Raw genomic sequence first — 24,936 nt, forward strand, 5'->3', positions numbered from 1 at the left:
AACTCATATTAATATCACGGAAAATGAATTGGAATTGAGGCAAGAATTCATGCTAAAGGGGCCCAAACCAAGTACTGAGTACATATGCATGATTATACTTTATAGAGGGCCGACATTTCTGTATTTTAAATCCCTTCTTTATTGATTTCATGTAATATTAAAATGTTCGAAGATTTTGAATTTGGGGTTTTCATAAGCTGTAAGCCATATTCATCAAAATTATAACAAATAAAGGCTTGAGATATCTCACTTTGCATGTAATGAGTCTATATAATATAGTATTTTCACCTTTTAAGTTGAATTACTGAAATAAATGAACTTTTGCACGATATTCTAATTTTTCGAGTTTTACCTTTACAGTCGCATGGCCGGGCTGCGGGACCAGCTGCAGGACGGGGGCAAGGTGCTGGACAAGGTCAGGACAAAACTATACACTCCATCTGACCGCTTTTGGTTACATCCCCCCTCTCTCTCACTATCTCTCTCTGTCTCTCCCTCTCTCTCTCTTCCTTCCTCCCTCCTTCGCTCTCTTTCTCTCTCCCTCTCTCTCTCTCTTCCTCCCTCTCTCCCTCCCTCTCTCTCTCTTCCTCCTTCCTTATATCTCTCTCTCTCTCTCTTCAATAAAACATTTAAAAGTGAATGAGTAGAAATAGAACCAGTTTACAGAGTCTAGGCTGTGTATGGCTGTGTATTAACAGAGTCTAGGCTGTGTATTAACAGAGGCTAGGCTGTGTATTAACATGGGATGGGATCAGCTACAGGAGGGGGCAAGGTGCTGGACAAGGTCAGAACAAAACTATACACGCCATCCTTCATATTAAACATTTCACTACTTAGTATTGAGAATTTATCTTATGTAAATATTGCTTATGTTTATCTTGTTTAACTTATTTAACTCTATATTTATTTTATTTTATCGTTCCAACTGCACTCTGGGTCAGAGATAGACGCCATTTTGATTCTGATGTATGTCTTGCATATAGAACTGACAATAAAAGACTTTGACTTCAATCTCCTTACGTTTCTTTACCGTTTGGTTTTGCCTTTGCTTGCACTATTTTATGTTATAAATGTGCTCTATAAATAAAGTTAACTAGACTTGACTTAACGATCAGGCTGCTCTTGCCCAGTCCCTGATGTCCTGTCGGTCTGGTCCCCTCCAGGTTGGTCTTGGATTCGTTTTGGAGATCCTCGGGGATCTTCTCAAGAACCTCCAGACGTTCATGGTGGCAGTGCTTTACCGTGCGGAGGGCCTGAGAGCGCTGGCCCTAAACCAACTCAGAGACCAGGCCACGCTGTTAGCTGACCTGGGTCCCGTGCGCCAGATCAAGGAGCTGCCGGTTCAAATCCAGAAGATCCTCTGGGACCTCCAGGAGCTCTCCAAACTTCTGGTGCAACTCGTGGTCAATGCAACGCCGCTTTACGACATGGTCAGTTCACAGGACGGCCGGGATACACCTGGCATAATCGGGACACACCTTAAGTAAATGGTAAATGGTTAAATGGTAAATTTAAACTAAATATAATAGCGCTTTACTAGTCATACTTGACCACTAAAAAGCGCTTTTAACTTCTCACAGTCATTCTCACATTAACGCACTGATAGCAGAGGCTGCTGCTGCCTGTCAGGTATCCTAAGGCTTTTTTTTAATCTAAACTAAACAACATTGTTTTGTCCTCTCACTAACCAGATTCACACACACTCACACACCAATAACAGCTGGGGAGCATCGGGGGCAACTTGGGGTTCAGTCAGTGCCTTGCCCAGGGACACTGAGGCTGAGGCAGGGTCTGAATCACTGACATGTTGTCCAGTTTAAATAATTCTGTTTGTAACTTTATTTTGTTCATCCTTGATTACGGTATATAAACAGTGTGCCCTTATTATTGAATGCCTGATCAGCTCTCCTGTGATTGTCTCATTCTATATTCCATGAGACCAAGTTTTCAGATTCCAAATATAGTATTGCTAGGGAATAGTCATGTAAAAGTCCTGTGTAATGGATGGAACGATAGTTGCATGGATTATTGGATGGATGGATAGATAGATGGATAGAATGATAGATGGATAGATGGATAGAATGATAGATGGATAGATGTATAGAATGATAGATGGATAGATGGATAGAATAATAAATGGATAGAATGATAGCTACTGTAGATAGATAGACAACAGTAAATAAATATCATCAAGTCAAATCATATTTTCTGTTTCAGCTGCAGCGGTCGTCAACTCAGGAGGTCGACGACTTCTTGAACCAGGACGAGTTCTCGGCTTCGTCCCGGCGCGGCTCTGCTAACAGTCTGTTCCTGAAGGCCATGGACGGCCGCCCGAGCCGCCGCAAGAGCAAGATCCCCCATAACCCTCCCACCCAACCTCCCAATGGCCGCCGCCGCTCTTCTGCTAAAGACGCCCCCCTCCCCGTCCCCATAGCCCCACCGGACGTCCCAACAGCTGCCCCTGCCCCCGCTCGGCGCCGCTCCAGCATAGTGGAAACACTCCTCGCCCTCATCGTCCCACAGAACCAGAACCAGAACGCCCAGGAGCTCAAGGACATCCCAGCCGAGACTGCCAACGTGAACAGCCGGCGTAGTTCTTCCCTGAAAGACGCCTCCATAGACCCCCCATACCTGGAGACAGAAAGCCCAACAATCTCCCCGGACCCCACAGCCCCCCCAACTGAGCCTCCGACGGGCCGCAAGAGATCCAGCCTGAAAGACGCCTTCCTGTCCCTCATAGCCCCACTAGCCGCCCCTATCCTAGAGACCGAGAGCCAGACAATCCCCTCCGAGCCTTCCAACAACGACCAGGACGTCCAGGAACTCGAAAATGAACCTGCCTCCGACCGCCGACGCTCCTCCCTGAAGGATGCCCCCCCTGGCCGCAGGCGCTCAAGTGTGAAAGACGCCCCCATAGACCTTCCCTCGCTGGAAACAGAAAGCCCCACACCCCCAACCGAGGCTGCCTTCAACCGTAAGCGCTCCTCGCTGAAGGATGCCCCCCCTGGCCGCAGGCGTTCCAGTGCGAAAGACGCCCCCTTGGACCCCCCCGCCCTGGAGACCGAGAGCCCCACACCCCCACCCGAGGCTGCCAGCGACCGGCGGCGCTCAAGCACAAAGGAGGCGGCCCCACTAGCCTCCAAGAACCCCCTCACCGAGCCGCCTAAAAGTCGTCGCCGGTCTTCCCTGAAAGACGCCTTCCTGGCCCTCATATCCCCACTAACCGCCCCAATCCCAGAGACGGAGTGCCAGACAATCTCCCCGGAGTCTGCCAGCGACGCCCCAGTCCCCTTAGACCCCATGGAATTCCAGGATCCCGAGGACTGCCAGGACTTCCCAACCGAGGCTGCCTTCAACCGTAAGCGCTCCTCCCTGAAGGATGCCCCCCCTGGCCGCAGGCGCTCAAGTGCGATAGACGCCCCCATGGAGCCCCCAGCCCTGGACTCAGAAAGCCCAACACCCCCAACCGAGGCTGCAAGCGACCGCCGCCGCTCCAGTGTCAAAGATGCCCCAGTCTCCCAAAACCCCATGGACCAGGAGCCTTCCAACGGCCGGCGGCGCTCTTCAGTGAAATATGCCCTTCTAACCCCCACTGACTCCATGGGTCCCGAGGATTTCGAGGACTTCCAGGATTCCCCAACCGACCTTCCCACAGTCCGGCGCCAATCTTCCCTGAAAGACGCCTCCCTGGCCCCCACAATCACAACCCCAGAGATCGAAAGCCCAACAATCTCCCCAGAGCCTTCCAACGACAACCGCCGGCGTTCCAGCATAAAGGACACAACCCCCTTAGCCTCCCCGTCCGAGGCTGCCACCGGTCGCCGCCGCTCCTCCCTGAAAGACGCCCCACTAGGTCGCAGGCGGTCGAGTCTGAAAGATGCACAGCTGTCCCTGGACAACCCCGAGAGCTTGATGTCTCTGTCGGTCCCGCTGTTCAGCGGGAAACGCCGTCTGTCTGCGGCCGCCGCGGAGCTGCTCCTCGCGCCGCTCAAAGAGTTCGTCACCCAGAGCCAGAGAGTCTTCGAGATCTTGAGCCCCGAGAATCTGGAGCAATACGGGGAAGACGAGACGGAGGAAGAGGAAGAGGAAGAAGAGGAAGAGGAAGAGGAAGAGAAAAACGTGGCGACGTGCGAAGAAGAGCAAGAGGAGGATTAGTTCTAAATACCAGGTTCAGGTTTGACCCCACTCGCATCCACGACCAATCACTGCTGCCCGTCCAGTCTCCCAGCCAATCAAATGAGTTTCCCGATGACCCCGCCCACAATGATGATGATGATGTCACGTCTATGCCTCAGTTTGAGTTAGTTTGTTCGTTCACGTACATAGAGAGAGCGATCGGTGAGTTTGTCTAAAGCCATGTCCACACGTACAGTCTGAAAGAAGGTTCCTTGAAGTAGCTACGAGGAACTTTTAAAATGTTTCTGAAACGGTCTCATTTTTCCTCTGATGATCAAAAATGACATGTAACAGCCAACGAGAGCATCAGTGCAAAGAATGCTGTTGGGTTCTAGAATTATCACAAACTGAAAGTTCCTCGGAGCCACTTTAAATATCTTAACAGTATAGATCAAAGAAAGTAAAGTAAGGTTTATACGGAGTTGTTTAATGTTTAAAGTTGATCGGAACTGAAAATACACAAGAACCTCAGAGATAAAAACTTAACAACAAATAAAGTTTTAAATACATTATTGTGTATCATCGCTGTCTATGTAACTCAAATATCTCCACTATGTTTCATTAAATATCCCTGCAATGAAAAACTGACTCAATTTGATTTTGTTCATCCAGGTTTTAAAGAGTTAAAGGCCTACTTCACCGGTGGAAATATGAAGGTGTATTGAACTCTGAGATCCTATGTAGTATAAATGTGCAAAATGTTTAGAAATCGGTTCATCCTAGCCTGAGAAAAGGCCGAAAGAGTGTTTTATGATCTCACTGTCTAAACCCTCCAGTTTGCCCAGTTGTGATGAACTGTCACTGTGATGGCACAACTGGGCAAACTGGGTTAGACAGTGAGACCATAAAACACTCTTTCTGCCTTTTCTCAGGCTAGGATGAATCGATTTCTAAAATGTGTTCACCTTAATGAGCTTCATCTGATTGCACTTAAACATCTTTCATGTATAAAAATGAATTTGAGTAATTCTGTTGTATTTCATGATATTTGTGGGAGATAATCGCTTTTTTTTATATTGGTAACAACAGCATTCTTAAAAGGTGATAGGAAGAACTTTCAAATATTTCTGAAACAGTCTCAAGGCCGAATTCCACCGGCTGCGTCTCCGGTCCTTCTCCGCTCCAGCACGGCAGAAACAAAAATACAATTAAGAGCAGTCAGTGGATGAGTTTCCACCACGGCCGCTGCGCCGTCTCTCTGCTCCGCTGCTGCTCCAGCTCTCCGGTGAAATACGCACTGCTTCTATTTCTGCCGGATGCCGGAGCTCACCGCATCAATTTAGCACAGAACACCTCGAGATAGACAGGAACACAGGCGCCGACAAAACAATAAAACCTCCGGTTAATTTTCAAAATAAGACACTCGGTGTTCACTGCAGGTAACATTCTCAAAACAGTGACACATACAAGCATGTCCACTGTTCTTTTACTCGTTCGGATGGGAACAATAACCTTCCGTGCGTTCGTTGTTGTGTAAATACCATACAGGAGAATCATATTATCAAGAGCGATCGCCCGTCACTTTTATTACCGCGGGAACTCCTCGTTCTCGCGACTCCAGCTGTTCAGCGGAGCTGGCCGTGCTGGTTTGAAAACGGAGCCGGTGGGTATTGCCGGACGTGAGCGCACGGAGCAAAACCGTTGGACACCGCACCCGCAGCCAGTGGAATTCCGGGGTCAGTTTTCCTCTGATGATCATACATGAAATGTAACAGCAAACGAGACCATCAGTGCAAAGAATGCTTTTGACATTTTTGGTTACATTAATTTTTTTCTTAGCTTAGAGATACATGTTGCGTTACGCAGCATCAAAGCATAAAGTGAAAACAACCTTCCTCCTCTAATTTTTCTCTCTCCTGTGGCTGTGAAATATAAAAATATATAAATGCTCCATACTGTGATTTTAAAAACGCCATTTGAACAAACAGTAACTCCTTTACAGAAAAATTCAATATTTAATTCAAAACTTGTAATACAGTACACGATGTAGACAAAACAACACGTCATTCCAGTCCAGTTCCTTCCCATGAAACTGAAAAAACAATTCATTAATAAAGTGTTTGTACAGATAGTTTGTCAAAGCACATACATTTTATATTTTTATTTATTACAGTTCAAAAAGAAAGGCACATTTTCTAGGAGCTGATGATGCCATAAAATATTTAAGAAACGTTAAGATTAAAAAACGAAATACTTCAATTCCGATGATTTTTTTTATCAATCAATATGATCGATTATTAAAACCAAAAAGTAATAATTTTAGGGGTCGCATTCACACTGCTCCGTGTCCAACCAGGCCCGAGTACGGTTACCACAGTTATATATATATAGACTGTGTGTTCGAAAAGCCCTACTAACGTCCTACTCATACTAAAAGCCCTATTAACGTCCTCCCTCCTACATACTCAACATGTATATACACTACATACTGTCTACTAAACGATCCATTGTGTATGTGAGGTTCGTCAGACCCTTTACACTGAAGTATACAGAAGCAATAAAGAATTAAAAAAAAAAAACTTCCATGCCGTTTGAAAAGACGCAATGCATTGTGGGGCGGTTGAGTAGGAAAAGTATACCTATCGAGCCATACACAAAATCTTCCCGGAAGTAAGTACTCATCTGGGCATTTCTCGTCTACACGTTAGTAGGGCTTTTAGTATGAGTAGGACATCAGTAGGGCTTTTAGTATGAGTAGGACGTTAGTAGGCCTTTAGTATGAGTAGGACGTAAGTAGGAGTTTTAGTATGAGTAGGCCGTCAGTAGGCCTTTAGTATGAGTAGGACGTAAGTAGGGCTTTTAGTATGAGTAGGACGTAAGTAGGGCTTTTAGTATGAGTAGGACGTCAGTAGGCCTTTAGTATGAGTAGGACGTCAGTAGACCTTTAGTATGAGTAGGACGTAAGTAGGGCCTTTAGTATGAGTAGGACGTTAGTAGGCCTTTAGTATGAATAGGACGTTAGTAGGCCTTTAGTATGAATAGGACGTTAGTATGGCTTTTCGAACACAATCTCTGTCTATGTTCGTGCCTGTACATATATATTGTATATTGAGAAGCATACATTAAAAAAAAACAAAAAAAAAAACAGCATCAATAACGTTTCACATTTTGATCAATAAATGAGGAAAAACTCCAGTTCCCAAGATGCTTTGCAAAACTAATCAAAGATCCATAGAGACAGTGCGGAACACGTCATAATCGGAGGCCACTCTTATCCTCTTGGACAGCGGCGTTCCATTCAGGTCTAGAAACTCGCGAAGCCTCTTGCGTATTTCTTTGTGTTTGGATTCTTCCGGGACCCTTGAGCCCTGTTCTCCTACCTCCCCCGTCTCTCCCTCTCTCTCCTCTACCCCCTCTGTCTCTCCCTCTCTCTCCCTGGCACCCCCCATCTCTCCCTCTCTCTCCCATACCCCCTCTGTCTCTCCCTCTCTCTCCCCTACCTCCTCTGTCTCTCCCTCTCTCTCCCATACCCCCTCTGTCTCTCCCTCTATCTCCCCTACCCCCCCCGTCTCTCCCTCTCTCTCCCCTACCCCCTCTGTCTCTCCCTCTCTCTCCCCTACCCCCTCTGTCTCTCCCAATCTCTCCCCTACCTCCCCCATCTCTCCCTCTCTCTCCCATACCCCCTCTGTCTCTCCCTCTATCTCCCCTACCCCCTCTGTCTCTCCCTCTCTTTCCCTGGCACCCCCCATCTCTCCCTCTCTCTCCCCTACCCCCTCTGTCTCTCCCAATCTCTCCCCTACCTCCCCCATCTCTCCCTCTCTCTCCCATACCCCCTCTGTCTCTCCCTCTCTCTCCCCTACCTCCCCCATCTCTCCCTCTCTTTCCCCTACCTCCCCCATCTCTCCCTCTCTTTCCCCTACCTCCCCCATCTCTCCCTCTCTCTCCCTGGCACCCCCCGTCTCTCCCTCTCTCTCCCCCGGACCCTCTGGCCTTGTTGGGGTCGCCGGTTCCACGAGCGACTGGTGAAAATCTGGACCGAAAATATCCTTCACTTTACTGTGGAGTCTTTGACGCAGTTTTAACAATTCACCTCCGTCGTCCTGCGAACACAAGAGAGAAGGAAGAATGTTTACTGTAGGCCAACAAGCTTTTTTTTTTTTTAGCTTAAAACCAAAAAGATAATTCGATTTACATTGAAAAGAGATTTTAAAGGGTCACTGTGTAGTTTCAGAGGAGGAGGGTTTGTTTACATTCACAGAGCCTGCAGTTAGTTTACTAAACATATTTTCTCCACATGTAATTCTTTAGTATTGAATAATTCTATCATCATAAATCAAATTATTTTGAGGAACCTGGAACCAAACGTTAAGACTAGAATATGTTTGTAAACCAAACTGTGGGCCCTGCTGCTGTAAACAACAACAGTGAAACAGTAACTTTTCAGGAAGCTTTCTAACTTCAAACAGTGTTCCAGGGATCACATTTTCCTGTGAGGAAAGTTTGTTCATTCAGTTATGGGAATAAACCTTAGAAAATGTTTCACTTCTCTGACACACACAGAGTTACACACTGCACCTTTAATATCACTATACAGCTCTGGAAAAAATTAAGAGACCACTCCAAATGTTCAGTGTGGTTCACTCTCATTTTACTATCTATAGGCATATGTTTGAGTAGAATCAACATTTTTATTTTTATTTTTTTTTTCAACAAACTACTGACAACATTTCTACCAAATTCCCCCGAAAAACATTGTCATTAAAGAGCATTTCCATAAAGTATTGCAGAGATAAAGACTGAAGAAAAATCCAGACTGGTCCCTTAATTTTTTCCAGAGCTGTATTCTTAGTGTTGAACTTTTATTGCAAATACAGAAGCAGAGAAGTGTATAGTAAAAATAAAAATAAAAATAAAAATAAAAATAAAAATAAAAATAAAAATAAAAATAAAAATAAAAATAAAAATAAAAATAAAAATAAGGACAGCTAGGGAATTTTTTTAAACGTTACAAACGCCCAGCCAGCACAAACATCTGTTGGGGTATTATTGAAAAGTTACACACGGCAGCTTTAATACCACTACATACCATATTCTTAGTAATGGGGATTGTATCGCGTACCTGTGAGGCGTCTTTGAGCAGACTCCAGAGATGAAGGACCAGCTTTCCAGGTGTTTTAAAGACACAGATGCGCGTGGACAATCTCTTCAGACCTGACCAGACCGGACCAGACTGAATACAAGCAAAAACAATCAATCAATCAATCAATCAATCAATCAATCAATCAATCAATCAATCAATCAATCAATCAATCAATCAATTTCCTTTATTTAACCAGGTAAGGTTCATTTAGATTAAACCTGCAGTGTGTAGAATTTTGGGTTTTATTTCCCAGCAGATTTTGTAGAAAGTAATTATAATATCCATAAGTATATTTGATTTAGTGCATAATAGCTGAATTTTTTTTTTTAATAATTTCTTTTCCCTTAGAAAGGGTCTCATATATGTCCATATTTCTGCATATTTTGGACCAAGGCCTAGTGCCGCCATCTTGAAAGTGTCATAGTTGGAATGTCATCAGGTGCATTGTTTAAAATGTAGAATTGTTCTTGTCCTTGAAGGCCACCGTAGCTTCTGTTATTATTCGAAAGGGGTGGGGTTACCCAGGGAGCGTTGCATTCTAGAACTTTCTACTTTCTTGATGATGTCATATTACACACTGCACCTTTAAAATCTCTTTTCCAAGAATGAAGGCAGCACCATGATAATGATGAGCAAAATAAACAGTCACGTACAGTTATTACACACCACATTCAACATAAGATCAGGGACAAGACTATATGTGAAGATTGAAAATGAAAAAAATAAAATAAACCATGTATCAACACCAGATTTTTTTCAACACACACACACACACGCACACACACACACGCACGCACACACACACACAGTGGATCATGAGGAGATATTCACTGATTTTGACAAAGTGATTTTGACAACAAGCGTTCTCCAGAATCACTCAGTTCCTCAGTTCTTATATTTTGCAAAAAAATTGTTGGAACGTGGTAAACTGACCTCGGAAAGATGAGTGCAGCCTTCAACCTTCAAGTAGAGCAGCAGACTCTCACATCTCTGAAACACACACGCACGCACACACACACACACACGCACACACACACACACGCACGCACGCACGCACGCACACACACACACACAGTTAACACCTCATAAACACATTAAACCCAATGGGCCTGACCATAACAGACTGTAAATAATTAGTTTGTGCATGCGTGTATGTATGTGTGTGTGTGTGTGTGTGTGTGTGTGTGTGTGTGTGTGTGTGTGTGTGTGTGTGTGTGTGTGTGCCTATGTCTGTCCGTCTGTCTGTCTCTGTGCCTGCGAGTGTGAGTCTGTCTGTGCATGCGTGCTGGTATGTGCGTCCCTGTATGTGTGTGTGTGCGTATGTGTGCCTATGCGTGCGTCTTTCTGTCTGTCTGTCTGTCTGTCTGTCTGTCTGTCTGTCTGTCTGTCTGTCTGTCTGTCTGTCTGTCTGTCTGTCTGTCTGTCTGTCTGTCTGTGAGTCTGTCTGTGAGTCTGTCTGTGAGTCTGTCTGTCTGTCTGTCTGTCTTCTCACCCTCTGTTCCAGCAGATTGAGGCAGAGGCTCGATGGTTTTTCTGTTCCGTCTGAATCGTCCGTCAGATCTCGACAAAGTGAACAGTTCCACTCTGACCTGAAAGACAAAGAGGCAAGGCAAGGCGATTTTATTTATAAAGCACATTTCAGGCACAGGGCCACTCAAGGGTTAAAATCAAATAAAGAATACAAATACTAAAAAGGAACAAATTTAAAACATGGATAAAAATACAACATTTTAAAGGTGCAGTGTGTAATATGACATCATCAAGAAAGTTCTAGAAAGTTCTAGAATGCAACGCTCCCTGGGTAACCCCACCCCTTTTGAATAATAACAGAAGCTACAGTGGCCTTCAAGGACAAGAACAATTCTAAATTCTAAACAATGCACCTGATGACATTCCTAAAACATGGATGCCTCCATAAGACTTACCTGCTCAATGTACAAAATGTAATATTAATATTTGTAATTCTCCAGGAGGATAATTCAGATTATTGGCAGAGGTGATTTTACACCAATGAGGACATATTTATGAATGAGGAAATTGATTTGAGCTAATAAATGACTTAAAATGTTACACACTGCCCCTTTAATATTCCCTCACGATCCACCACCTCTCTGTACTGTGTGTGCACTGAAAGATTACCGGTGTCCTATTACACATCCTGTTAACATAGGGTATGTAAAAGGGGGACCACTGTAGCTAGCAACATGATCTTTGTTCAGCGCACACACAGTACGGTAAAGGAAGATGATCATGAGGATATATGCACAGAAAAAGTGAAATTCGTCAACATACATTCTCTATCTCCACGACAGACAGACAGACAGACAGACAGACAGACAGACAGACAGACAGACAGACAGACAGACAGATAGACAGATAGACAGATAGACAGATAGATAGACAAATACTTTATTGATCCCTTGGGAAGTTTCCTTCAGGGAAATTCAAATTCCAGCAGCAGGTAGCACAAAAATGCAAAAACAAATACGAAAACACGAGCTAGATAGCAGCAATAGACATGTTAAAAAGTAAAGATTTCTATTGATAAATATACATTTAAAAAGAAGCAGCAGCAGCTTGTTTGTATTTGTCCTTGTTAAATAAATAGATTGTTTACCAATACATAAATAAATAATGCAAACTGTTATATTGTGTTTGGTTAGCCTATTCCTATTTCTATATTAGTTTTTTTTTTATACAGGTAAATCCCATTGAGACCGGAGACTCTTACTTGTTTTTGTATCATTGCGCTACCTAGAGACCGGTTCCCATTTACACGTTACCATTCACACACACATTCATACACCGATAGCAGGCTAACTATCGACATTCACACGAGGCAAGGTGGGTGAAGTGTCTTGCCCAAGGACACAACAAACATGACACAGGTGACAGGGCAGGGAATCGAACCTTCAACCCTTCGATCATTAACCGACCCGCTCTACCACCTGAAATACAGTCGCTCCAGTGTAAGTAATTGATTGATTGATTGATTAAATTTATTTCAGACATATCAAAATTACAAAACAAAATTGAAAAGCATGAAAATACAAAAAATGTCGTTCAAATGATTTCACAAAAAAAATAAAAAAATAAACAAATAACATATTGAATTGATATGCCTGAAAAGGAGTAAGTGTTAAAACCGTTACCAGATGTCCGGTCCGACCGGCGGCACGTGGCATTCCCGGTGGTATCCGCGGCCGCACGTGGAACAGATGATGGAACCGTTGGCGGATCCACATGCCGAGCAGGAGACGAGCTGAAGGGTCACCGGGGACTCTGGAGAGGAAGGCTCTTCTGTGATGTCATCAGTGACATCATCAGTGACATCATCATCATCATCATCATCATCGTCATCGTCGGACTGAAACACAGCACACTGTTCAATCCCATTCATGTATTGTCATACTTAAAGACCTACTTCACCGGTGGAAATATAAAGTATGGGTGAAGTATTCCTTTAATATTCATAAAACTTTCAGCAATCTAGTTTAGCCTCGGCTTTTCACCATCCAGCATTCACACATGCTTTTCAGCAGGACATGATTGACCCACGCAAACAGAGACAGACACAGAGAGACACAGACAGACACACACAAACCCCCGAAAACTTAAAAAGGTGCTCAGAGGAACTTTGAGTTTTTGTTCATTCTAGCGCCCCCTTTGGACAAAAGCGATAGTGTTTTTACTATGCCAGCTATAGTTCCAGGGTGAGGGACCCATGACAAAGGCATTAAGAAAAACTATATACAAATAGCATTCTTTGCACTGATGGTCTCGTTTGCTGTTACATGATCATCAGAGGACAAATTAGACTGTTTCAGAAATATATAAAAGTTCCTCTTAGCACCTTTTAATACAAACGATTTTGAATAAACAAAGCTTAAAAATAAAATATAAAGAAATAAAAAAACAAACGAATAAACAAACAAACAAATAAATAAACAGGTGTCATCCTACCTCACTGCAATCGCTTATCATTTCTATTTCAATGTGGTCTTCATCCACACCGGGGAACAAACGAAACCCAGGGAGCGGTCGTCCAGGTTTGGGCCTTTTTACAGGAAGTCTAAACATGGACACGGTGGGCTGCCATTGGCTCCCGCTGCAGTCCTGTTGTCCAATCAAAAAGCTTGGTTCGTCAGAGTCACTGTCAGACATTTCAGGGTCAAGTTCGATATCTTGATGTTCAGACTTTTCCAATTCAATTTGACCAACTTCGGGAAAAGATGGTTCCAATGCTGGTTCAGGGTTATTGTTAGGAGTAAGACTAGGGGGTGCTATTGGCTCACACTGGCTATTACTGCAGGCTGGCTGTCCAATCAAATCGCTTGGTTCGCCAGTGTGTCTTGCGGACACTTCGGATGTAGAAGGTTTAAATTCCAGGTTACTAGCATCTTCGAATGTCGACGAGTTCCATGAAAGTTTACTGTCTTTGGGTTCTAATGGATTCAGTACAAGTTTACTCACTTCGGGTACAGACTCTGTAAACGCTGGTTTAGGGTTAGTATTAGGATCTGCCATTAGCTCAGAATGGCTACGACTACATTCTGGCTGTCCAATCAAAATGCTCGGTTCGCCAGCGTCTCTTGCGGACACTTCCGATTGTTTCAATATAGATTCATGGTCTTGCGGTTCAGATGGTTTGAATTCAAGTTTACTATCTAGAGATTTACATGGTTTCAATTCTGGTTCACTGTCTTGGGCTGTGGTCTGCTGCCATTGGCTACGAGTGCACTCCGAGGGACCAATCAGACAGCTCGATTCTCCAGCGTCTTTTCTTGAGGACACTTCAGTTCCGTCAGGCCCTTTCCATTCTAAATTACTCTCCTCAGACTCCGACAGTTTCAAATCAAGTTTGTTGTCTTCAGATGTCGACGATTTCCACCCCTGGTTGCTGTCATCCGAGTCGGAAGGTTTCGATGAAGCCTCGAGGTCTACGAGCTGTTTGTGTTTCGATATTGGTTCACAGTTCTTTTCGCTGTTTTTTTCTAGGAAAGACGCTTCCGATCCAGTTTCACTTTCTTCGGACATGGTTGAAGTTGGTTCGCCCTCTAGCGGTTCCTGCCATCTCGTCGATTCCACCGGCTTTTCACCGCGGTCACAAGCCGAATCCGCGACCGCCTTCACCACCGGATTTTGCTGTGCCGGTTGTTGTTTGAGGAACAAGGCACAAGCGCCGATAAATTCATCATATTTACGAGTCTTGATACCAGTAGAGCTTTGGTCTTCAACAGGTTTGGAATTCGGACTTTCTTCGGGGCTTTTTGGCACCGTTTGACTCGGCAAAGGGACAAGCTTATCGTTTTCAGAGCGCACAGAAGGAATAGGCGAAGAATAAACAGTGGCGATAGCTGTAGTGGAACTTTTATCACTCAAAGGCTGTGTGCTTGTTCCTTCTTTGGCGGATGTTGTTGGCATTTCTTCACTCGTCAGCATAGAAGAGATTATTTGGTTTCTATTTCTGACAGTGATATGAGCATCTGCAGCCTTAGTGACATCATATGGAGGTTGTAGGCTTGATTTTTCCTTTTGGGCGGACGCAGAGAGCACCTTTTGGTTCTGTATCGGCACAAGAATTTGTTCTGGGCTGACAGAAGAGATGATTTGGTTTTTATGTGAGATAGTGAAATTACCATCTGCATCCTTAGTGACATCATAAAGAGGTTCCCGGCTTGAGCTTTCCTTTTGGGCGGCCGCTGAAAGCACCTGATGATTTTGCATCGGCACGAGAATCTGGTCCGAGCCAACAGAAGAGATCAGACTCAGGGCACTGGATAAATGTGTACTGGAAATAGCTGCTGCAGTGGAACCTCTATCATTCAGAGGCTGGGGGCTTGTTGTTGCTTTCGGGGCGATTTTTGTCTGGTTTTGTTTCGTCGGCATTGGGACAAGAATATTGTATCGAGGTGTAGCTGGAGGAGCGGAAGAGCTTTTCAATTTCAAATGTTGGGACCATAATCTTTGAGTTTCTTTGTGAGCGTTGAACACAGATTGGGAAGATGGGGTTTCCTTTAAGGGCAAGCAGGGCACTTGGTGGGCGGTGTTATTGTTGGTCACAAGATACGCTATTGCCCGGTTGATTGAGTTCAACGAGGCTGACATGGAACTGACTTGCTGCACATTCACGGAGTTTGAAAAAGGTTGAACGCGACCCATCGGTAAGATCTTTTGTTCTGGTTTAGAATCGACAGCAGAAGTTGAAGGCACGACTTTTTTATTGGAGTTTTTTGCACTACTGGTTGTAGGGATGGGAGCAGTGGATTGGTTGTAGGAGGGAGGAGGAGGAGTAAGCCGATTGGATGAGGGTGTGTGTGGCACAGAGGCAGAGGCCACTGGGACATTGTTGACGGGAACATTGGGAGCTGGTGAGTTGGTGTCACTACTGGGGGTGCTGGTTCGCGAGGAAGATGATGATGAAGATGTAGAGGTGCTGGCGGTGGCCGGACTAACTCTGGGTTTGGGGGTCGTTGGTGCGACAGAGAAAGGAACCCAAGTAACATCAAGATTACCTGGAAACAAATACATTGAGTCAGCGGTAGAAATAACCAACTTGATTGATTGAGTGAGTGAGTGAGTGAGTGAGTGAGTGAGTGAGTGAGTGAGTGAGTGAGTGAGTGAGTGAGTGAGTGAGTGAGTGAGTGAGTGAGTGAGTGAGTGAGTGAGTGAGTGAGTGAGTGAGTGAGTGGGTGATTGAGTGATTGATTGTCTTTATTTCTAACATGCAAGCAATGTTAAACAAGTTTAAATAGTAAAAGATGAATAACTGTTTTTCCTTAAAAATGTGCTCTGAGGAACTTTCATGTTGTGTTAATTTTAGCGTTCCCTCTTTGGACCAAAGCGGTAGTGTTTTTATCACGCAAGCTGTTGTTCCTGGGTGAGCGTATACACCATGACAAAGGCATTTAGAAAAACTATTATTTTACACTGATGGTCTCGTTGGATGTTATTTATGATCATCAGAGGAAAAATGAAACGGTTTCAGAAATATTTACAAGTTGCTCGTTTAGTTTAGTTTAGTTTATTTGTGCAAATAAACAAGATTAAAAAAAATGGCAAGAAGATGCGCATAGACATACATAAATGCACGGGTGGGACAAAAGAAACCCCGAAGGGCTTATGAAGGATGTCCACCTGACATTAAAATACAATAAAGAAATGAAGTAAAAGAAAAAAAAGAAAAGACAAACAGAAATAAAAGAAACAATAATAGCACCATAAACATATAAAACGGTGTGTTCTGTGATTTACCAAAGTTCATCACGTGGGTCATAGCTTGGGTCTCACAGACGACCTTCAGTGACGACATGGTGTGGGGAGAGCAGTCCTGGAAGTCACAGACCTTCAGCTGAGCTTCAATCTGCAGGAGACACTACGTCACACACTGTCAAGGCAAGGCAAGTTTATTTATATAGCACAATTCAGACACAAGCCCACTCAAAGTGCTTTACAGGGGCAAGATTAGAATACATAAAACACATTATAAAACATTTAAAAGCGAATGAAAAGAAGAAAATTAAATAAAAATTGCAGGTTAAAATGGAAAGAAAAAAGTCTTCTGACTCGTCGCCATCTTGAATCCGGTGCGGTTGTTACCTGTGCCGCGTAGCTCTGCAGGGCCACGATGTCGCTGGATTTTTGGGCTTTTTCTGCCGTTTCAAACAGAGTCCGATGCTTCTGCTGCAGCTGCTTCAGCACCGAGATCCTTTTCTGGAGCATCTCCGTCTCACGCTCACTCACCATCTGACAACAAAACGCAAAAATACTCACACGCATAAAGATAGTGGAAGACATCTAACAGGCACTTTAACTTGGGTTTTTATGCACTTTCCTGTGTCTATTTCTATGCATGAGATTGTATGTATCTAAGTATCTATCTATCTATCTATCTATCCATCCATGTATCTATCTATCTATCTATCTATCCATCCATGTATCTATCTATCCATCTATGTATCTATCTATCTATCTATCCAACCATCCATCCATCTATCAAAATCAGTGAATATCTCCTCACGATCCGCTACCAGTCTGCACAATGATGATATCGGACAGCCAAAACAATTAAAACATTTAGTCATTCATGGTCACTAGTTAAACATTTCACACACACACACACACACACACACACACACACACACACACACACACACACACACACACACACACACACACACACACACACACACACACACACACACACACACACACACACACACACACACACACACACACACACACACACACACACACACACACACACACACACACACACACACACAGTCTCTGTTACCTTGGCCTGTTCTAGAAAGGAGTTCATTCGTTCCTGCAGATGTGTCAACAACTTGAAGTAAGTTTGTTGAAGTTGTGACGCCAGGATTGAACGACTCTCAGCGATGTCAGTTAGCCTGAAAAACACAGACAGACAGACAGACAGGCAGGCAGACACACAGACAGACAGACAGACAGACAGGCAGACAGACAGACAGACAGACAGACAGACAGACAGACAGACAGACAGACAGACAGACAGACAGACAGATAGACAGATAGACAGACAGTCACACACACACACAGACAGTCAGACACAGACACACAAACAGGCAGACAGTCAGACAGACACACACACACACACACACACACGCACACACGCACACACACACACACACACACACACACACACACACGTTAATTTACAACTAAATACTGACTATATATGGAATCACATTTGTGCGCACTGCAGGAATTACAACAATTCTATTCATGGTTCCATCCTTTTTATGGACCAAAAGAAATTGAGCAAAACTAAATAATTATAAATCAAATTGTCACTTGTAATATTCCCTTCATCTTTGTCTTCAGCAAAGAGAAATTAAAAAGGACAAATGCGCAAAACAATTATTTTAAATAATAATTTCTGAAACAAACAAAAAAAAATCTTAAAAATTAAAATTAAAAAAATTAAAATTTTAGTCTCAAAATATTACAATTCTATTCCAAAAAGATTCAAAAATTCTCAAAAATAAAAAAAATATTAAAAAAAATCGCAAAAGAAAAAAAAAAAAATCACCATATTATTTATTCTTAATTAATACTGAAAAATAAATTCCATATATAAATGTCCCACAATGCACCTGGTCTCCATGTCCGTTAGACTCTGCTGTGCCTTCTCTCCGTGCGCTCTGAATGGCTGAATCCGGTCCTCCAATCCCTTCTTCACGCCTTCCAGCAACTCGGCACTGATGAACTGATACCTGGGCAGACGCAGGCAGACACACACACACACACACACTCATTAATATTATAGCTTTTTAAAATTTTTACCTTTATTTATACAGGTAAATCCCAATTTTCAATTTTTTTTTTAATATATTTTTTGGGCATTTTTGCTTTATTAGACAGATTTGTAGACACAAATACACAGACAGACAGACAGAAACATACACAGACAGACGGACAGACAGACAGACAGACAGACAGACAGACAGAGGGACAGACACACAGACACACATACACAGACAGACAGACAGACAGACACACATACACAGACAGACAGAAACATACACACACATACACACACAGACAGACAGACAGACAGACAGACACACATACACGGACAGACAGACACACATACACAGACAGACAGACAGACAGAAACATACACACACATACACAGACAGACAGACAGAAACATACACACACATACACAGACAGACAGAAACATACACACACATACACAGACAGACGGACAGACACACAGACAGACAGACAGACAGACAGACACACAGACACACATACACAGACAGACAGAAACATACACACACATACACAGACAGACAGACATACACAGACAGACGGACAGACAGACAGACAGACAGACGTACCTGTGTTTCATGTGGCTGGTGAGCTGACAGTCTCTGCAGGTGAGCTGGTTGCAGGTGAAGCAGAAAAGTTTGAGCGCCTCAGACGGGTGGAGTCTGCAGAACTTAGTGGGAGGAGGAGCGATGGCGGCCAAGGAGATACCTAAAACAAACGCACCCTCGTTATTGGCATTTTGACAGACAGACACAGACACAGACACACACACACACACACACAGACACAGACACAGACACAGACACAGACACAGACACACACACACACACACACACACACACACACACACACACACACACACACACACACACACACACACACACACACACACACACACACACACACACACACACACACACACACACACACACACACACACACACACACACACACACACACAGAGAGAGAGAGGAGGAGGAGAGATGGAGGATGCGGAGATACCTAAAACAAACGCACCCTCGTTATTGGCATTTTGACAGACAGACAGACAGACAGACAGACAGAACAACCCAAGCAAGACACAGTGATAGACAGTATGTAACATGTGACTGGTGGTTCTGACCTGAGCGTGGCTGGTTGAGTATCTTGTGAGCTCTGGTGAGAGACACTCTCCTGTGAGCGGACACACACTCATCACACAGAGCTTCATTACACTCCACACACCAACAGCGGGCCGAAGCCGCCTCACAGCTGCCACACTGCAGAGACAAGAGACACAGTTAATCAAATCAAATCAGTTTTATTTAGTTATCTTACTCAAGTGGAAAGATCCTGCTCCTCCTTCCCACTCAGTTCAGTTTCAGTTTATTTCGATCAAAACATATTCACAACATCACTTACACAAGTTAAAAAAATAAAATAATAAAAAACACAAAATAACACAAAGTTGTCGTCGTAATTTATATATTAATCTCTTATAAATAGTATTGATCGAAAAGGTGTAGGCTGAAGCCTTAGCTTATTGCGCCTACCCTTTTTACATTATGTTTATTTATTCATTTTTCGTTGGTCCCTCAGGATCTTATTTAATTATATATATATATATATATATATATATATATATATATATATAAGCCGCAGGGTCGAAAAATGGGGAAAAAGGCGTGGCTTACAGTCCGAAAATTACGGTACTACATCTGACCATAAAAATAATCTAGTTAGGGTGCACAAGGGATAAACTTGGGACACACTTTTACTTATTTATTTCATCGTGACATAACTCCTAGATCTTGCCTCAAAATAATTTAGTTTGGATTTATGATGAAAGAATTATTCAATATTAAGAATTACACGTGGAGTAAATATGTTTAGTAAAGGGACTGGATAGATGCTTGTATTGTACTTTCACCCATTTCATTTTAATTGCTGCCACTCTTCACCACTATGTAAATGTTTCAATTGTTTTTTTCTCTTCACCTGTTGTTGTGTATTTGATGTATTTGCGTTGAATATTGTTTATGTATTGTTGTTTTTCCTTTGAATTTGTTTGAACTCGACGTCATTGTAAATGAGGGTCACCCCTCAATTGGTCTCTGGAGGATAAATAAAAGTTAAATGAAAAATTAAATGAAAAATACCCCACTGAAACACAAGAGACACCGTTAGAAGGCAAATTAATGTATAGGGGAAGGTGGGGTGATTTGTGCAACTTTTTACTCAAAGTGATTTTAAAGTGAGGCCTTGACAGTTATGTCTCCAACTCAAATATGTACATATATTTCAGGATGTTGTGCATCCCTGGCAATAAAAACTTTGGATCTGGAATAAACTGTTTAAGAAATATAGCTTTCGGAAAAAAAGTTGTCTTGACGCACAAATCACCCCACGTAGTGGGGTGATTTGTGCGTCATTGTGTCACAATGACAAAGTCACCATCATCATCTTTCTGGCCATCTGAACTCTCATCAGTGGTGTCGTTAAGTGGAATTGAGATGTCACTCTCTTCTGAGCTACTGTAGACAATCACTTTCTTTTGGTGACCAGCGTATACAGCCATGCCACTGGCACAACTCTCAGAAATGTACTTTGCACTAGTTGCTCCGTGCTTGTGGAACCAACTGCCACCTGACAAATGTGATTCCCCCTACATTTCTGCCTTTAAATCAAGGCTCAAAACCCATATGTACACCCTGGTGTTTCCTCCCCATTAACTATCTTACCTCTGCACTACTATCTGTGTTTATGTGGATGTATGGGCTTTACGTCTTTTATTTTGGTTATTGTTATTGTACCTTCATTGTTTACCTACTGAATGCACTATGTACAGCACTTTGGACAGTGCAAACTGTCATAAATGTGCTTTTATAAATACATTTTACTTACTTACTTACTTATAACTCACCCAGGCCCTTGCGCACAAATCACCCCATCCCCAGAATTTTGGATAATAGGCATGATGCAGCAATTTAGGGTTGACATTGTGCTAACTATATAGACTCAAAGTGTAGCATACCAAAGCACTAAACATGTGTCAAATGTTTTCAAACGTGTCTATAATTGTTCAGACACAATAATCAAAAAACCTTGATCATTGAAATTTTACTTTGAAAGGCAAAACACAGTTTTTTGAGCTTAAATGTGCTTATATCTTATTCCTTGTGTCTCCCTTCTTTACAGGATGAGTCAAATGGATGGCTCTTCTTAAATATGTGGTCACATTTCCAATTTCTTCCACGGTTTTCTAGAAACAAGGGGTTTTGCATCTTCCAAAATGCACAAATCACCCCACCTTCCCCTATCATGTTTTTTAAGGTGTTTTAAAAAGGTGCAGTGTGTAACTTTGTGTGTGTCAGAGAAGTGACATTTTGTAAGCTTTATTCTCATAACTGAATAAACAAACTTTCCTCACAGGAAAATGTAGATCCCTGGAACACTGTTTGAAGTTAGAAAGGGTAGCGTCTCATTCTGAAGCATGGCTTAATCTCTATGAAGGTAAAGGCCTCTCCTTGTGTATGCAGTAGAGCAGGGGTCACCAACACAGTGCCCGCGGGAACCAGGTAGCCCGCAAGGACCATGTGAGGCGCCCGCAGGCCTGTTCTAAAAATAGCATAATAATCTGTTTCCCACCTTTTTTAAGTCATTGTTGATACTTTGTGTGAGAAATCATTAACATGATCAGTGTCTTCCAGGCAGGCCTTAAGTAAACCAGGCAGGCCTTAAGTTGTCGTTTCAAACAACCGAGACCTCGAACAAATGCACTGAAAAAAACTGTATTGTACAGAGCTATTGCATATTGGAACGGACTTCCGTACTGCCTCATTCTTAAGAGTAAAAAAATAGGATTTAGAAGGGAATTGAAAAAAGCTGTTTTGAGCAAAGAAATCAGGTTAAATTCAGTCAACCAGTGTTTGTAAAGCTGCAGAGTGCCTTATTTTGAATTCTTAGTTTAAACTTATATATAGGGACAGCTCTTAATGAAATGATCTCTGAATGTATACTTGTAGTGTGTATGTATGGTGCATGCAAATGTATTCTGTATGCTTACAATATGAACCTTTAGGCATCTAATGTGGGTAAGCGGGTGTGTGTATGCACACGGTATGATGTAGGCTATGATTTGAGTTTCTTCTTTTTTATGAGAAAAATGTAATTGCTTGTTTTAGATTTTTTTTGTGTATGTGATTCCTATTTTGGGAAAACTGTATAGGAATTGTTTTGCTTTTTAGGGACCCCAGGAAGAATAGTCGTCACAATGGTGACAACTAATGGGGATCCAACAAACAATAAACAAAACATAGATGAATATCGTTAATCATTAATAATAATATATAACTAAAGGCAAACTGAGCAGATGTGTTACTTAAGAAGATTGTATCTAACTGGGTGCCCTTCGTATGACTCAGTAGCCATGAAGTAGCCCTCAGGTTCCAAAAGGTTGGTGACCCCTGCAGTAGAGCTAAGCATGTGCACTGTTTATGTGAGAAGTCTGCCTTCAGGGATCATTAAATCCTGTTATCTTTGTGCATCTAAAGGACAGAGAGAAGGGCCACAGCCTTTAGCCTCCAGGAATGCTCTTTTTAAGGGCAAAGCCTAGAAATACCTCTGGGTTGCATTAGCACTAACACAGAAAAGCGTAGATAAGTAATGGTTCATTTACGCATACGTCCAGTAAGTATTCCTGTGGGGAGTGAGACCAGTCCTGCGGGCGCTATCTCCGCTGGTCAATTTATGACTTGGGACAGGACAGCGAGATGATAACAGACATAAAGGAAGGTGGTTCAAAGATAATTCAACAATCTAGGCTAAGACATGAGCTGTCAGGTCACCCCCATAAATTCCCCGCTGTATGGGGCCCAGTGCTGCGGCACTTAGGGAACCAGAAGGTGTGAGGTTTGCCCCAGTTTAGTTTTAGCTTTGTTTTGTTTCTTGTGTACTTATAGCTTATCTTCTTAATCATTTTGTCTTAGTTATTTATTTCACTTTTTTTCTGTATTCCTTGTCTGTTTATGTGAGGGAGGGGGCAGGGAGGGGGGAGAGGGAAGGGGGAGAGGGAGGGGAAAGGGGAGAGGGGGGAGGGTGTTGTGTATGTATTGTATGTGTTTACTTATTCTGTTTTTTTTGTTGTCCATATGTAAAAACTATAAAACCACTGAAAAAAAAGTAAAAATTAAAAAAATTAAAAAAAAAGAGATGATGATTCACCAATCAGAAATAAGTGAGGGCAGATCCCAGGGAGAACAGTGACCAATCAGCATTCCTACATTCTGGGTTAAAAAGTGAAAGGAGCTCTTCATCTTTTAGTTTTTGTATGCATTTCCTACCGCTGTTCTTTTCATTTAAAAGGTGCAGTGTGTAATATGACATCATCAAGAAAGTTCTACAAAGTTCTAGAATGCAACACTCCCTGGGTAACCCCACCCCTTTAGAATAATAACAGAAGCTACAGTGGCCTTCAAGGACAAGAACAATTCTAAATGTTAAGCAATGCACCTGATGACATTCCAACTATGACGCTTCCAACATGGCGGCGACTAGGCCTTGGTCCAAGGTATGGAGAAATATGGACATGTATGAGACCCTTTCTAAGGAAAAAAAATCATAATTCTAAAAAAATAATTCAGCGATTATGCACTAAATTAAACGTACTTATGGATATTATAATTATTTTCTACAAAATCTGCTAGGAAATAAAACCCCAAATTCTACACACTGCAGGTTTAAATACTTAGCACCTTTTGATCAAGGCCCCATCTTGACTGCAGTTGAGCTGTTTTGTTTTATATAAAGAATTGTTCCTGAAGCCTCCTCAACCGTTTCATCCGAACCACTCAACCTTGGATGAAGCCCAGAGGACTCTTCAAAAGCTTCCTGAAAAGTTACTGTTTCACTGTTGTTGTAAGTAAGTAAGTAAGTAAGTAAGTAAACTTTATTTATATAGCGCCCCTCACAGACCAGGGTCACAAAGCGCTTCACAATGGGAAGCAGATTAAAAATATACATACATTTAAAAGGCCAATTGTTTACAGCAGCAGGGCCCACAGTTTGGTTTACAAACATATTCTAGTCTTACGTTTGGTTCCAGGTTCCTCAAAATAATTTGATTCATGAAGATAGAATTATTCAATATTAAGAATTACATGTAGAGAAAATATGTTTAGTTAAAAAGGGACCTTACAGCTGCTACACTGAAAGCAAGACACACACCAGTTTAAGGAACATACTTTTAAAGGGTCACTGTGTAGTTTCAGAGGAGGGGGATTTGTTAACATTCACAGAGCCTGCAGTTAGTTTAAAAGTACTAGTTTGCCACACTGAAAAAAGGCACATTTTCTTTTTTGTAAGATAATTTGTTAAGGTGTTTT

The 24,936-nt window shown here is 42.7% G+C and overlaps 1 protein-coding gene across 1 annotated transcript in view; it reads right to left on the bottom strand.

Annotated features, from left to right (window-relative positions):
• Nucleotides 1–7,337: 7,337 nt before the first annotated feature.
• trim33l (tripartite motif containing 33, like) overlaps nt 7,338–24,936 on the bottom strand; it is a gene marked incomplete at both ends in the record, with an annotated part of 26,784 nt that continues 9,185 nt past the window's right edge. Inside the window, 13 exons of the mRNA XM_080053332.1 lie at nt 7,338–7,450; nt 8,069–8,216; nt 9,236–9,346; nt 10,190–10,246; nt 10,749–10,845; nt 12,409–12,623; nt 13,220–15,771; nt 16,511–16,619; nt 16,856–17,002; nt 17,553–17,667; nt 18,394–18,513; nt 19,144–19,282; nt 19,698–19,833. Coding sequence (XP_079909458.1) covers nt 7,338–7,450; nt 8,069–8,216; nt 9,236–9,346; nt 10,190–10,246; nt 10,749–10,845; nt 12,409–12,623; nt 13,220–15,771; nt 16,511–16,619; nt 16,856–17,002; nt 17,553–17,667; nt 18,394–18,513; nt 19,144–19,282; nt 19,698–19,833 — 4,059 coding nt within the window. The remainder of the gene's footprint in view (nt 7,451–8,068; nt 8,217–9,235; nt 9,347–10,189; nt 10,247–10,748; nt 10,846–12,408; nt 12,624–13,219; nt 15,772–16,510; nt 16,620–16,855; nt 17,003–17,552; nt 17,668–18,393; nt 18,514–19,143; nt 19,283–19,697; nt 19,834–24,936) is intronic.

The sequence above is a fragment of the Ammodytes marinus genome, assembly GCF_949987685.1.
Source record: "Ammodytes marinus genome assembly, chromosome: 25".
Classification (NCBI taxonomy): Eukaryota; Metazoa; Chordata; class Actinopteri; order Uranoscopiformes; family Ammodytidae; genus Ammodytes; species Ammodytes marinus.